Consider the following 13,779-nt stretch of genomic DNA (forward strand, 5'->3'; position numbering starts at 1 on the left):
GAAAGCAGTTACAACTACTGAAGGTTAGAGTTTGAGGCGGGGTTTAGCAGGGATAACAAAATGTGTTGACAGTGTGAAGGAAACCAGCTGGAAACAGCTCCAACTCATGTCAATCTCATCTGTATCGAGTGGATGGAGAAGACTGATGTATATTACAAATTGTCAATGTCGAATGAGATCTTTGTGTTAGTGACATACATTTATTTGATATCCACCACTCACAATAATTGGAGGATATCCAGCTTTTGGGTGAAATTTCAGGGTTAACTTTAAAATTTAAACACACATGTCCAACTGTTCAATGTTTCAGTATTATTTGCACGACTTGCTGTTCTCCAACAAGGAGCTTAACAGGAACATTCACGACAGGTGTTTGAGCCGTGAATTAACCATTACATTTCCAGTTCGAATTTCCTCGTCGTGCAGTTCACATTTTGACGTCACGAGACTAAAGACCGCACCTAACAACTGATCAACAGTACCTCGTTATTGCAAAGCGTCAAACAGGATTTTCTCTGATGGAAGTGGCCACTGAGGTTTACAGCAGAGACACAGAGACTGGAGGAGTCACAGACGTTAAACAAGTCATTGTGCCTCTGCGGGAACAACACAGGCCTGGAAAACTGAGGTAGAACTGTACCCTTAATTAGTGAGTCCTGCACTTTCTCCAGACCTGAATCCCGTTTAAAACCTCTGGGATCAGCTGAGAGGCTGTGTAGAGGTTCAAAACTCTGTGCCCTCGAACCTCAATGGCCTGAGAGTCGCCCGTCAAGGAGAGTTGGACGTCGTGCTTCAGCAGACAATAAGCCGACTTGTGAACAGCATGAGACGTCGTTGTCAAGCTGTAATTGATGCTCAAGGGCACATGACAAGTAATTCGGACATTGTTTTTGTTGTGGTTTACCCTCCACTGTTGTAGGCTTCTACTCAAATGCCCTTCTTTCATGATATATCATGAACTTGTTACATTTTCCATAAATTTCACCCAAAAACCAAATATCCAACTTTTTGGGAGTACTGTGTATTTTTAATTAAAAGGAAAAATATATATAAACAAAGCATTAATGAAGACACAGGCAACACCTCTCTCGGTTAGATTTTCTTTATTTAAAAATATTTAGAAACAAGACCGCTGGTGGAAACGTACGATAACAAGGAACGGCGAAGATACTCACATTTTAAATGCAACCCTGTTCAACTTCAATCCAGATCGGAAAGAAAAGAGACACAAATGACATTTCACAGCAGCACTTTACTCCTGGACACACTCTTTAACTGTACACACTGAATCTGTGTTCAAAAGGAATTTTCTTAATGACAATAAGAGTTATTTTGAGCGAAGCACAGGTCTCAGTGTTTTCCTCTGATCAGTTGCCTCATAAAAGGGAATAAAAGCATTTGGCTCTTCTTTGAACAGTAAAATTAATTCTGGACTCGGTCGGGGATGTGAGAACACAAAAGCAAAAAAAAACTGATAACATCTCACTTGAATCATTCTTGGAAAAAATGTTCAACGGAGTCTTTGTAGCTGTACTTTTGCCCACAGGACGTGTTCATGAAGGTTTCCGCGGTGCTCATTATTACCAGTTTTATCACAAACGTGTGTGACTTCAGTCATTACTAAACTCAATTGCAGAACTTTGTCCCAACTCGGACTTAAAAAGCTCTTTTTTTTCCAGTCTGGCTTTCAGAAAAAAAAAGGAAAACTTGAATTGCAAGCAGAAGACCTTAGCGAGGAACAGTCCTGCTCTAAAACAGTTAAAGTGCAGGTCAGAAAACAAGAATGAAAAAAAAAACCCCAAAACAAAAACCTCCAAAACTCAGGGGCTTAATAAGTAGAACTACAAACACATATACATTTTTTGATGCCTATAATCCAAAAATTAAATAACTCTATAGAATCTGAATTGTGACTTCAAATTCTGTTATGCTTATATTCTCGGTTGGGATGAACACTAAAGGCAAGCTTGTTGTGTTTAGACAGCCGCTACAGTGACGATACCAGCTTTGGCTGCAATCAGTCGGTACCCTGACAGACCAGCACGTTATCAAAAATGTTCTTGGCGAATGCAGGAAATAAGTCTGTGAAGAATCAAAAAAACAAACAAACCACAAACACTAGGTTATGGCCTCGGGTGTGGAGAGAACAAAACAGCAGGCGTGACTGTTTCCAGTTCCAGGCCCCCGAAGGAAAAGCTCTTACAACAGGTGAAAACTATATCTACACTACTGCTAATGTGAGATAATATCCAAAGCTCTTTTTTTCTTTTCACTGGGATAAACGCGTACCTGTGATCCCATGTTTCTAAAAACCCTTCCTTTGCAGTTGCGTAATTTTCACTTGGAAATGATGGCACACGGTTGTTGACACTTGCTTCTAAAACTGAAAAATTTAATTATTGGAAAAAGCAATTAAGAGTGTAGAGACGTTTCGCAGATTCAGGACCGTGTTTACTTGTTTTGCTCATGTTTGATTAACGTTATATCAGCTGTATTATTCGTTTGTTATTTATTGTTTGATGTAGATGTAAATTCTTCAAGTTCTCCATTTTTATCTATGATGGTCAGATGCTAACAGTCTGGTCCCGACACGGTCACAAAGGCCTTCAAGCAGCTTCATTCGGTAAAAGCCGTCTATTGATGCTCCAGCAGGACAAAAGTCACAAGTCTGTCTTCTTTATGAAGAGCCGTCTTCCAGCTGCTCGTCCTGAAACGGGTAGCTGAGCGCAGGAGGAAAGCCCTGACTCCGAGGCTGTTCGTCCAACAGCATCAGATCCTCCACATCCCTCCCTTTGTAGCGCCGCCTGCAGATCTTTACCATCACTTTACGCCCCTGAAACACCTTCAGGGCTTCTTTGGAAGCCATGGCCTTTGCCGCCGACTCATCTCGGCCGTATCCCGTACCCATGTAGACGGTCTGGCAGCGGATTTCGCACACGTGGCCTTCCTTCTGCGTGCGGCCGGCGGGGAGACCCGCGATGTCTTTCAGTGGCACAAACACGCACGTCAGGGTCTGTTTGCACGACTCGACGCAGCTGCGGAGGATTTCGAAGTGGTCCAGGTTGGGACCGAAGCCCCCCGCCGACACCAGCTTCCAGGCCACGGCCTTGTAGAGGCGGTTGAAGAAAGGCTGGTGCTCCGCCGGAGCCTGTGGCAGAGGCCCCGATTTCTGGCCGGCGCTCCGACTCTCCTGCTCGCTGGATCCATATCGCCCTCTTTTTGTACAGTGGTCAGCGTCAGCTTCTAGAGAACGACACGGTGAGCAGGAAAGCTTTGACGTTGAATAAAGGAACAGATTCCAGCTTCAAGTGTGGGTGTATAGAAAGAAATACAAGGCAAGTAATTACAGTACACATTAAAACCTAAAATAAATGTGGTACTAAGGATATATGATCAGATAATTTATCAATCAACCTTTGCTTCCTGAGATAACACTCTCTCATAGTGGATAAACTAAACAGCACAGATATCTGTTGCATTTGATTCCTACTTCATAAGCATCAACCCAACGAGCAGATGCAAGTGTTCGTCACATTGTTTATCCTCAAGTAGGGGTTCGCCAGGTGATTTCAACTAGTTGACATTGAAGTTTGTGAGAATTCAATTCAGTTACTCAACATTAGCTTTGGGGTTTTTTGCCCCCATGACACCAGATATTAACAATTAATGTAATTCAATTGCCCAGAAAAATAAAATGTTTGACAAACGTTATTGATGTCACGATAGGAAATGCATGAATATTTGTGTGAAATACATTTAGCATGCTGTTGATGCGACTTAGCTCTATGCTAGTCACTTAAAACTTCATGATACACAAAGAGACCTATGAAAGTTTGTTTTGTTTGTTGGCTGATATTGAACTGAGTCTGACATGATGGCATCTGTGCGGCTATCTGAATCTCTCTGTTTACAACTATCAAAGGTGGGTCATGTTCGGACCTGAGACTGCATTCGAGACTATAGTTCCATTGAAGAAAAACATCATCAAGCTATGTGAGGCTGAACTAAAAATGTACAGGATATTTGCCTCTAGTGTATTTCCTTGAAATTGCAAGGAGCTTCTCATCACCCTACTTTAGCGAAAGTGGATGTAGATGATTGCTTGATGGGTGAATGCATTAATCTGGAGCACAGATGTTTAGTTTAAGTTTGCAGTGGTACAATAATGGGAACCAGTGTCTTACTAACCTGCTGCGCTTCTCTGTTTTCTTTTAGCCATGGCTATTTCACTTGATGTTTTGCGAGTAGGAACATCTTGTACAACAATCCCTTCACCCATGTCCTTGATCTTGTCCATTACTTCCTGTGGATAGCTGAGGAAAGAAAGAATTTGAAAAAGTCATCACTCATCCGAGGCACTTGCATTCATTTACGTGTGTGTGTGTGTGTTTTACCTGCAGCCCAGAAACACGTGATTGGCCCAGACCATGGACAGGGACAGTAGCCTGTCCAGACTGCTGCTGGGAACCCCAGGCTCCACGTTGGGGAAAGCCTCCATGTTTCTCAGGATGAACTCTCTCCGGGCAGTCCACTGCTTGTTGCTTTCACAGTAGACCCTCAGCGAGTCCACCCACTGGACCAGCTGTGGGTTCTGGTCCAGGTACTCCGAGACAAGGTCCTCTCCGCTCCTCTCCCCCGCCATCCCTTTGGAAAACCACGTACAAATCAGGTTTTGGAACGCTATGTTACAAACACCAACTGTCCATTTCGAAAAAAAAAAAAAAGAAAATCCCGCATAAGTTAATGTGGCAGGGTTAAATCTGTCTACTTAAGCTGAGCAAGTCTAAATAGCTTCTTTCGAAATAGTGAAAGATATAAACTGTTGTCATGCCTGACTCGTGGGCTGAGTTCAGTAGTGACTGTTTAGCAAACACAAACTGACTCTGGTAACTAACGTTAAGTTGAGCTCAACGACTAGCAGATGACATTAGCTACATCAACACACCCGCTAACAAAAACGAATTGATGCCAATCCTAAAGGCGATGGCTGAAACTATCTGCAGTTGAGTTTTATTCGGTAACTACGACATACCAAAAGAGCTCTCCGTGCGATGTGTTGCTAGCAAGCTACATGACCTGCTGATGACGTCAGAGGGGTGAAAAACTACAATTCCCATTTCCTCCGGAAGCTACTGGTTGTTAAAATATAACGCACGGAATTTATATGAGTCCAAAATATATTTTGTATAAAAATTGAAAGTGCCGTCCAACGCTAGTTAAAAAAAAGTTAATAAAATAAATATAATAAGAGAGCCCGTTTTCCCGTGATGCTTTGCGCGATTTCGTTCTCAGCCCGCGACGCGCTTTATGTTTTGATGAGTGAGATTTTATCCAGAGAATAATTCTTGAATTTATATAATTTAAAGGTGAATAACCATGATTCACGAGCTCTTACTGGCGCTGAGTGGATATCCCGGAACGATTTTTACATGGAACAAACGAACCGGATTACAGGTAAAAGTGTGACACATAAAAAGCGTTTTGGAATCGGACAAACCTAGCTTAGCTTGTATATTTTAAAATAAGAAAGTAAAGATGAAACCAAGCTGCAGGAGGGTACGGAAGCCTCAGGTGCCTTTATGAAACCTTCACCATCAATAAACATGATCTTAATGATACATAACAAAGGATGAAGCAACAACAAGTAGATTAAACAAACAACAAACAGTCACCCAAACCACACAACAGAATCCTATTTGGACAAGAGATGATGAACTGATTGATTGCAAAATAGGGCAGGAATTTAACTGATCTGTCCAGAGAGTTCCAGAATCTGGTGCCACAAAATTTGATAAAAAGTTGACAATTGGAGGTATGACAAAGTGGAACCTGCATGTCTTTTGAATGGCTGATGATAGCAGGAGTTGTAAAACCTGCATTGATCTTCATTATTGCACGTGTATCTTCACTAATAATTCAAACCGTCCATGAAAAACTGCACATCAACCAGGGATTAAAAAGATTGGTACTATGTTCATTAGTGTCGACTGAAGGGAGAAAATATAAACTGCTCTGTTTCACCCACAGGTGTCCCAGGACCTGCCGTTCCTTCACCCCAGTGAAGCCAGTGTCCTTAACCGGCTCTGTAAGATTGGCGCAGATTATATCCGCTTCAGAGAGTTCATAGAACAACACACTGGCCATGTGCATCAACAAGTGAGTCCACCGTACATTTTTAGATCTATATAAGAAGAACTCGCTTTGTTTAAATATTGCTTTTTGACAAGTCGTGCATATGTCCATGCCGCAGGTCCGTCACAGAGGTAAACCAGTAAGATAGAGACAATCACTCACACGTTTACTCTCTTTCTTCTTTCTCTTTCCTGTCACACTTACAGCAAAAAAAAAACATATTTTAGATTAAAAAGAAAACAATTTGAAAACACTTGCATTACAATCATCACATTATTACTTAATTGAAAATATTTGTGTTTGAATAAAGTCCATACTAGTGTTGCTCTATACTTTTTGCTTCTTTACCGTGATTGGAAGAGGATTTTCCCACAAGTTGCACACTGTGTCTGTGAATATGTTTAATGAGCACGATCTGCATGCTGTGCTCTGCAGGAGCATCACATGAACCAGCCCAGCCAGACGGGACTTCATGGAATCTACCTGCGTGCTTTCTGCACGGGGCTGGACTCCATTCTGCAGCCCTACAGACAAGCTCTGCTGGACCTCGAGCAAGAGGTCGAAAAACACTACACGTCCAGCAAGAATGTATTGAGAAGCCGTTGAAAGGATGCTTCATGACATTTTTGTGTGTGCCTTTCAGTTCCTGGGAGATCCACATCTGACAATTTCACATGCCAATTACAAGCTGGATGAGGTAAATTACTGTATTATTGATACTTGTCATGAAATCAAATCGTTTAAAATATATATTTAAAATGAAGACATTAGGAAATGATTTGTCTTATTTGCCTTGGTTGTTATTTATACAGTTCCAGTTGCTGTTTCCCTCCGTGATGGTGGTGGTGGAAGCTATAAAATCACAGAAGGTGAGGATTGTTGTGTTAAACAGCGACTGAAAGAAATGCTACAACTGAAAAGTCAATGTGAAACATCAGCTCATTTTTTTTCTTACTACTCTCTTTTATAAAAAAACAACTTAAACTTGTTTTATTTTGAGTTCTTGTAATGTCAAAGTAGTCCACAAGATTTCAATTTCACAATCTCACTTATATTTACTGTAGATTAACTATTATGTGGTACCATAGATGTTTATCATTACACACACTAAACCACGTTGCTGGATATAAACTTCAATATGAGTTGACCGGAATAGCTGCACCCTTAAGAAACAAAAGATCACCTGTCCCTTTGAGCCAACAGTTCTCCTTCATGTACCTCAGGCACTCCTTGCAGGTTGCTGTCAGTACCACGAAAGTAACAAAGCTGTTTGTGCCGCTTTAGATCCACGGCTGTCAGATCCTGGAGACGGTGTACAAGAACAGTTGTGGGGGGCTTCCTCCTGTACGCATGGCTTTAGAAAAGTAAGTCAGTGCTGTTTGTGTTTTGAGTCCCGAGTTCATGTTGTCGTGTTGGAGTAAAAGCATCATATGTCCAGAGTCAACAACAAGCTCCAACAAGCAAATTGTCATTATCTATACGAGTGACTGTAGTGGCTTTAAATGCAACCCATCAAGAGTCGACTCTGATTGAGTAGAAGGGTAAAGCAGTATAGAGCAACTACGCTTCAGAATGTTGCTTTTCTTCTAAAGCCCCTTCAATAAATATAATTTAACTGTCTGTCTTATAAACGTAGCAATTTGCTGACTCAAACCACCATAAAATCGGACTCTTCTGTCTCTTTTATTTCCTAATAACGTCTTCAGGATTTTGGCAGCGTGTCATGGTGTGATGTACAAGCAGCTAGCAGCCTGGATGCTGCACGGATTGCTGCTGGACCAAAGCGAGGAGTTCTTTGTGAAGCAGGGTCCCAGTGCAGGGGGAGCTGCTGCCAACCAGGAGGAGGACGAGGAGGACCTGGGGCTGGGGGGTCTGAGTGGGAAACAGCTTCGCGAGCTACAGGATCTGGTGAGAGTCGGAAGGGCACGATTCCGGTCGGCACTGAGCGGGGAGAGAAGTCTTAACTTGGTGCGTGTCTGTTGTTGCGCAGAGGCTCATCGAGGAGGAGAACATGCTGGCTCCGTCCCTCCAGCAGTTCTCCCTGCGAACAGAAATGCTTCCCTCCTACATTCCAATTCGAGTGGCCGAGAAAATCCTCTTTGTTGGGGAATCTGTTCAGATGTTCGAGAACCACAACTACAACCCCTCCAGAGCCGGTAACGTACTGTTGATATACGTCAGAGGTCGGCCACCTACGACTGTGCTGCATCTCTTGAGCGGCTCTTGGGAGGGAAAAAAGCAGAAAAAGACCATATATTGACGTGAACATTAAAGACACAGCAGAAGTCTTATCATGGCACATTTTTCCTTTTTTTTTTTTGTCACACGATTGGTCTTTTTTAGGCTCCATACTGAAGCACCAGGAGGATTTGTTTGCTGCTGAGCTGCACAGACTCAAGCAGCAGCCTCTTTTCAGTCTGGTGGATTTTGAGAACTTGATTGATCGAATCAGGACCACAGTAGCGGAGGTGAGCTCCGACACTTAACGTCTTTAAACCAAACACAGCCACAAAGTGAGTTTGTAAAATAAAATCTATGCACATTTCCAACCTGCAGCATCTGTGGACGCTGATGGTGGAAGAGTCGGATCTGCTTGAACAGTTGAAGGTCAGGACTGTTTATGAATCAGTTTTGAGTATTAAGTGGACAATTGTTGACTGTTTTTTTTTTTTTTGTGCAGATCATAAAGGACTTCTACTTGTTGGGCCGTGGAGAACTCTACCAAGTCTTTATTGACCTCGCGCAGCACATGCTAAAGACTCCGCCAACTGCTGTCACTGAGCACGGTAAATCCCGAAATGGATTAGAATTGTTATACTTGTTGCTCAGTATGTAAAAAAAAAAAAGCATTTCAAAAAATCGAACACATATTTTGTTGCATTGAGCACAGCAGGCCACATCCTTGTGGAAATTCTGTCAGAAATTAATGGTCAGCAGGTGTGTTTACATTCAAGGTAAAAAAAATTAAATTCTGTTTGATTTTTTTTGTATAGAACGACAAAATTATTCACAAGAAAGTTTTTTTGTGTTTTTTTTTTTTAAAGCTTTTTCTTTCTGGATATAATCAGATCATTACCCAGCCTTTGAATGCTCTTGATCGTAACAAGGTCATTAAAATTATTGCTCTGTTGTTTAATGATGAGTAAGTCTTTTACAGAATCACTCACAAACATCTCACAGGGCCATTCCTAAACTCATTAAATCATAAAATGTCCTGAGACGATAGATGAAGATGAGTTTTCCTTAAAAAATGTAAGAAACTTAAAGAAAAAGCTGTGATATACAGTTGTTGTTTTTTTTAATCAATATATGTATCTGTGAATGATTTTCCGTAACTCTAATCTCAAGTGCTAAGTTTAATATTGAACATTTTCACAAATGTATTTTAATGACCTTCTCCCATTCCACTGTGGATATCATCAAGGTCCCATTCCTGTTAAAATTCAATAATGTCCAAATGGTATTTTGAGTCACTGCTGTCATTTTTGTTTAACTAATCAGAATTTTCTTCATGATGTTAAATATTCGAATGATAAGTTACACAAACTTTATGATATCCAGTTATATTTATGTTGAAGAACATGCAGTATAAATTATTTATTTTCAAAGAAAACGTCATGGGGACGCCTCTCATTTAAGAGCTGTGTGTTTGACACCACGTGACGATTTGTTTCCCACAGATGTGAACGTTGCCTTCCAGCAGGCCGCTCACAAGGTTTTACTGGACGATGACAACCTGCTGCCCCTGCTGCACCTCACTGTGGACTACCAGGGCAAAGACAGCAAAGGTCTGCTCAAATAATCATTCTTTGGAAGACTGAACAATGAGGAAAAACAAACATTTTCTATATTTCTATATTAGGACGCCATCTTGTGGTTTTGATTTGGAAAATAGACCTATTAGCCAAGTGGGGAAGTTTTCTGTTTTTACTGAGCTGCTGCTACTTTTCTGTCCAGAAAGAAATTTTGTGAACTCGCAACTAATTTCTCATAAACTACAAAAGTATATATACATGGCTATAAAGAGAATATTGCTTAACAACAGTTTGGATAATAGTATATGTCATATTCGAGACTACAATTCTGGAGTTGTAGCTGCTCCCTTATAAGATAGTTTAAATAAAATGATAAACGTTATTCCCAATGTGCTTCACAAAACACATGAAACTCTTATTATGAGGTCAAATGGAACAAAATAATTGTAATTAGAAACAAAAGATGAAAAGTTAATAGTAAAACAATAAACATGGGTACATCAAGAGTGTGATGGAAGAAAGTATTAAAAACACAGTAAATCAGTATATATTAAAACATGGATATCAAGCAGATGATTCCATTAAAAGCAGATGACTGAATATATACACTTAAATACGAGAGAATGAAAAGATGTTATTTGATCATATTTCATCAATATTTTGAGCCGAGGACCTGAGAGTACATTTTGGAACATATCCAGACATATATGCATCCGCAAGACCATGTCATGTTTTAACATATATAGTAATATACACTGTGGAAAGGCAGACTGTCAACAAACTTGTCATTTTGTTGTTTTGTTGGCTCCCAGAGGCGTTGGGCCAGAGGGACGGCTCCACTCCTCCACAGGACACGTCGCCTCGTGAGCTTCCTCCCACCGGATGGGCGGCACTCGGCCTCACCTACAAAGTTCAGTGGCCCCTGCACATCCTCTTCACTCCTGCTGTGCTCGAGAAGTGAGTGTATACCTGTACCCATCCATCCGTCCATCCATCCATCCATCCATCGACCCCCGGTCACTCTCTTCCTGTTTCCTCAGGTACAACGTGGTGTTCCGGTACCTGCTGAGCGTTCGCTGCGTGCAGTCGCAGCTGCAGCACTGCTGGGCCCTGCAGATGCAGAGGAAACACCTCAAATCCAGCCAGACAGACGCCGTGAAGTGGAGACTGCGCAACCACATGGCGTTTTTGATAGACAACCTGCAGTATTACTTGCAGGTAAACGTAGAGCAAAGCAAGTCGTCCCGTTCAGACGGCATGAACACACTTTGTCCTCTGGCTTCTTCGTCTCATTATTACGTTCCAGCCTCAGAGTTAAAAGTACAAGTCGTTGCAACCTTGATTTATTAATTCTTAAGATTAGTTTTCAGTTTTTAATCCTCTTATCAGAAGTGAAAAAATAAACAGTTATAATATTACTATAATAAGGTTGTTTTTTTTTTATTTACTTCCTTTAAAACTAAAAAATGTGACTGCAAGTACAATTTTTTTGCACAGTACAAGAACTGTGCAAAAAATATATCTATTAATAATTAGATTAGGATTTTGAAGTGGTAATCTCAAGACACATTTGTAAAACCTTTATGTTTTTATGTAAAATACATTTTCTTTTTTTACCTCATTTTAGTTCAATTTGTTTATTTCTCACCAATTACAGACCAGGTCTTATTATTTCCGTTAGTTTATATTTTCTGTTTTATTTAACTGATTCGCCATATTTGAAAGTAATTGCTGATTTAATAAAGAAATTAAATTCTGTGGTTGGAAAAAGCAGGTCACTTTTCAATCCAACTGTTGGCGGTGCAATTCCCCAAATCGCCATGTCTGTAGTTCAAGGTGTCTTTGAGCAAAACACTGAACTCCCCGTTGCTCTCGATGCAGGTGTTTTTATGCTTTTAGACAAAGTTTTAAAATGTGCTGCATCAGTGAAGGTAATTTTAGTTGCTGCACATGTAGGGTGACCTAAATCAGTTACAAAACATTTAAACTATTTGAAAAGTAGCAACTGTCACACAGTTATTGCAACAGGGGATTCAAATACATCTATACAAACACAAACCTTATTTCTATAGATCCCTTTTCGTCATAACAAGGGCTTCAGCAGTCAGACAATGAGCATCTCCGTGGATGTGAATGCCGTGTGTGACGTCCTGTTGCCTTCACATTGTTCGTCTCGTCAGGTGGACGTGCTGGAGTCTCAGTTCTCGCAGCTGCTTCAGCAGATCAACTCCACCAGAGACTTTGAAAGCATTCGACTGGCCCACGACCATTTCCTCAGCAACCTGCTGGCTCAGTCCTTCATCCTCCTGAAGCCGGTGCGAATCACCCTCAAAGCTCAAGTTTTGCCGTCCGACAAATGTCCTGCTTTGTTGGTGACGGTGGTCTGTCTCCAGGTGTTCCACTGCCTGAATGAGATCCTGGAGCTGTGCCAGAACTTCTGCTCCCTGGTCAGTCAGAGCGTGGCGTCGCTGGACGAGAGAGGAACCGCCCAGCTGGACATCCTCGTCAAGGTAAAGGGTTAAATTCTAATTTACCACAACAGCCTGGTCAAGCTAGTCTGGTATTGTGTTGGTTCGCCTTCATATGCAGCAACCTGTGGTGCACGTTGAATTCTGGGAACTTGTAATCACAGCCAAAATTAACTTTGGTTTGAGCGACACGAGCCAGTTTTAACTCCAAGAGATAAAGAGGAAATATGTTGTCAGTTCTTCAATAGCTATTATGATAAAAGATGTATATATATGGCACAAATAAAGATGTAAATTAACAATCACATTCATGACAAAAAACATACTTTTTAATGTAATTGAGTCCCTCTTTCTAGTTTTACTTGAATGTGATGTCATCCTAACATTTCAGGGCTTCAGACGCCAGTCGTCCCTCTTGTTCAAAATCCTCTCCAGCGTGAGAAACCACCAGATAAACTCTGATCTGGCCCAGTTGTTGCTGCGGCTCGACTACAACAAATACTACACACAGGCTGGAGGCACTCTGGGCAGGTGAGAGACCCGACGTGTGTGTTCAGTAAAAAAAAAAAAACACTGCAAAAAGACCCGAATATAGCTTGACACTAAATATCTGTTTCTTTACAGTGTTTAAGAAGATCACAATGAGTTGCTACCCTCCAGAAGCTTCCCTCTACAAAATATACCGCAACTGTGTCGTACCAAAAATTGTCAGTAACATGTTCCCACTTTACTCCAGTATTGTTCAGTTGACTTTGAGTTTGACTTTCTGAACATTGTGTCACTAATTCAGAACAAAAAAGGGGGGAGTTCAGTTGGTGAAGCTCGAAAATGCTGCAAAAAAGAATCATGCAACTTTACAATTATTCCTTGAAAACTTTGGTGTTCAGCAAAATTTGCAAAATAACATTTCTGTAAAAAGAAGCCAAGCACTTCTGTTGAGTTATGGATTTATGAACATGGCTGAGCTGACAGTCATCGACTGGCTGTAATTGTATTATTGACCGCACAAGGCTGCGATGAAATTAAAACCACGTCAGTTGCAATTCTCATTTTTCAAACTAGAAGACTGCCTTCTACTTGATGATACAGGAAAACTTTTTTTTAAGAAGAGAAGAGTAGAAACGGGTCGGAGGTTCCTGGGTAGATGTGGGGCTTATGTGGTTGCCACGGCAACAAGTCACCAGGCGATTTTGTTACTAATATAGAAAGAGCCCAACACCCTGTGATTGATTGCAGTATTTTAGTGCAGGTTCATCCAGGTATGTTTCAAACAGTCAAACCTTTGACCCTCATCTCAGTATCTGACAAACTCTTGTGGTTTTTCTGTTTCAAGTTAGAATTCCCACTGCAATTTGAAAAAAAAAAAAAAAGACAAAGATCAGGTTTCTTTCATGCTAAACTTCTGCTTTAAAACAAGCAGTCTG

At 41.1% G+C, this 13,779-nt stretch overlaps 2 protein-coding genes across 3 annotated transcripts; one reads left to right on the forward strand and one right to left on the reverse strand.

The window, feature by feature from the left end:
• Positions 1-1,086: 1,086 nt before the first annotated feature.
• cdkn2aip (CDKN2A interacting protein) lies at positions 1,087-5,066 on the reverse strand. Of its 2 annotated transcripts, none has more exons than XM_080505060.1 (4): positions 5,033-5,066; positions 4,395-4,644; positions 4,189-4,313; positions 1,087-3,240 (listed from the first exon to the last, which is right to left on the reverse strand). In XM_080505060.1, the coding sequence occupies exons 2-4, from the start codon at positions 4,640-4,642 to the stop codon at positions 2,678-2,680; spliced, it is 936 nt and encodes a 311-aa protein (XP_080361186.1). In that variant the 5' UTR covers positions 4,643-4,644; positions 5,033-5,066; the 3' UTR covers positions 1,087-2,677. The 2 variants fall into 2 exon arrangements, with proteins under 2 accessions (XP_080361186.1, XP_080361185.1); XM_080505059.1 differs by having other exon boundaries at positions 1,087-3,243.
• A 247-nt stretch (positions 5,067-5,313) lies between these two features.
• On the forward strand, positions 5,314-13,693 carry tubgcp4 (tubulin gamma complex component 4). The gene is made up of 18 exons (XM_080511934.1): positions 5,314-5,454; positions 6,028-6,156; positions 6,568-6,690; positions 6,776-6,829; positions 6,945-7,001; positions 7,417-7,496; positions 7,839-8,040; positions 8,123-8,288; positions 8,476-8,600; positions 8,689-8,739; positions 8,813-8,918; positions 9,813-9,920; positions 10,700-10,844; positions 10,928-11,105; positions 12,068-12,202; positions 12,281-12,397; positions 12,747-12,886; positions 12,980-13,693. The coding sequence occupies exons 1-18, from the start codon at positions 5,377-5,379 to the stop codon at positions 12,984-12,986; spliced, it is 2,001 nt and encodes a 666-aa protein (XP_080368060.1). The 5' UTR covers positions 5,314-5,376; the 3' UTR covers positions 12,987-13,693.
• Positions 13,694-13,779: the final 86 nt, after the last annotated feature.

Source organism: Blennius ocellaris, assembly GCF_963422515.1.
Source record: "Blennius ocellaris genome assembly, chromosome: 1".
In the NCBI taxonomy this organism is placed as follows: Eukaryota; Metazoa; Chordata; class Actinopteri; order Blenniiformes; family Blenniidae; genus Blennius; species Blennius ocellaris.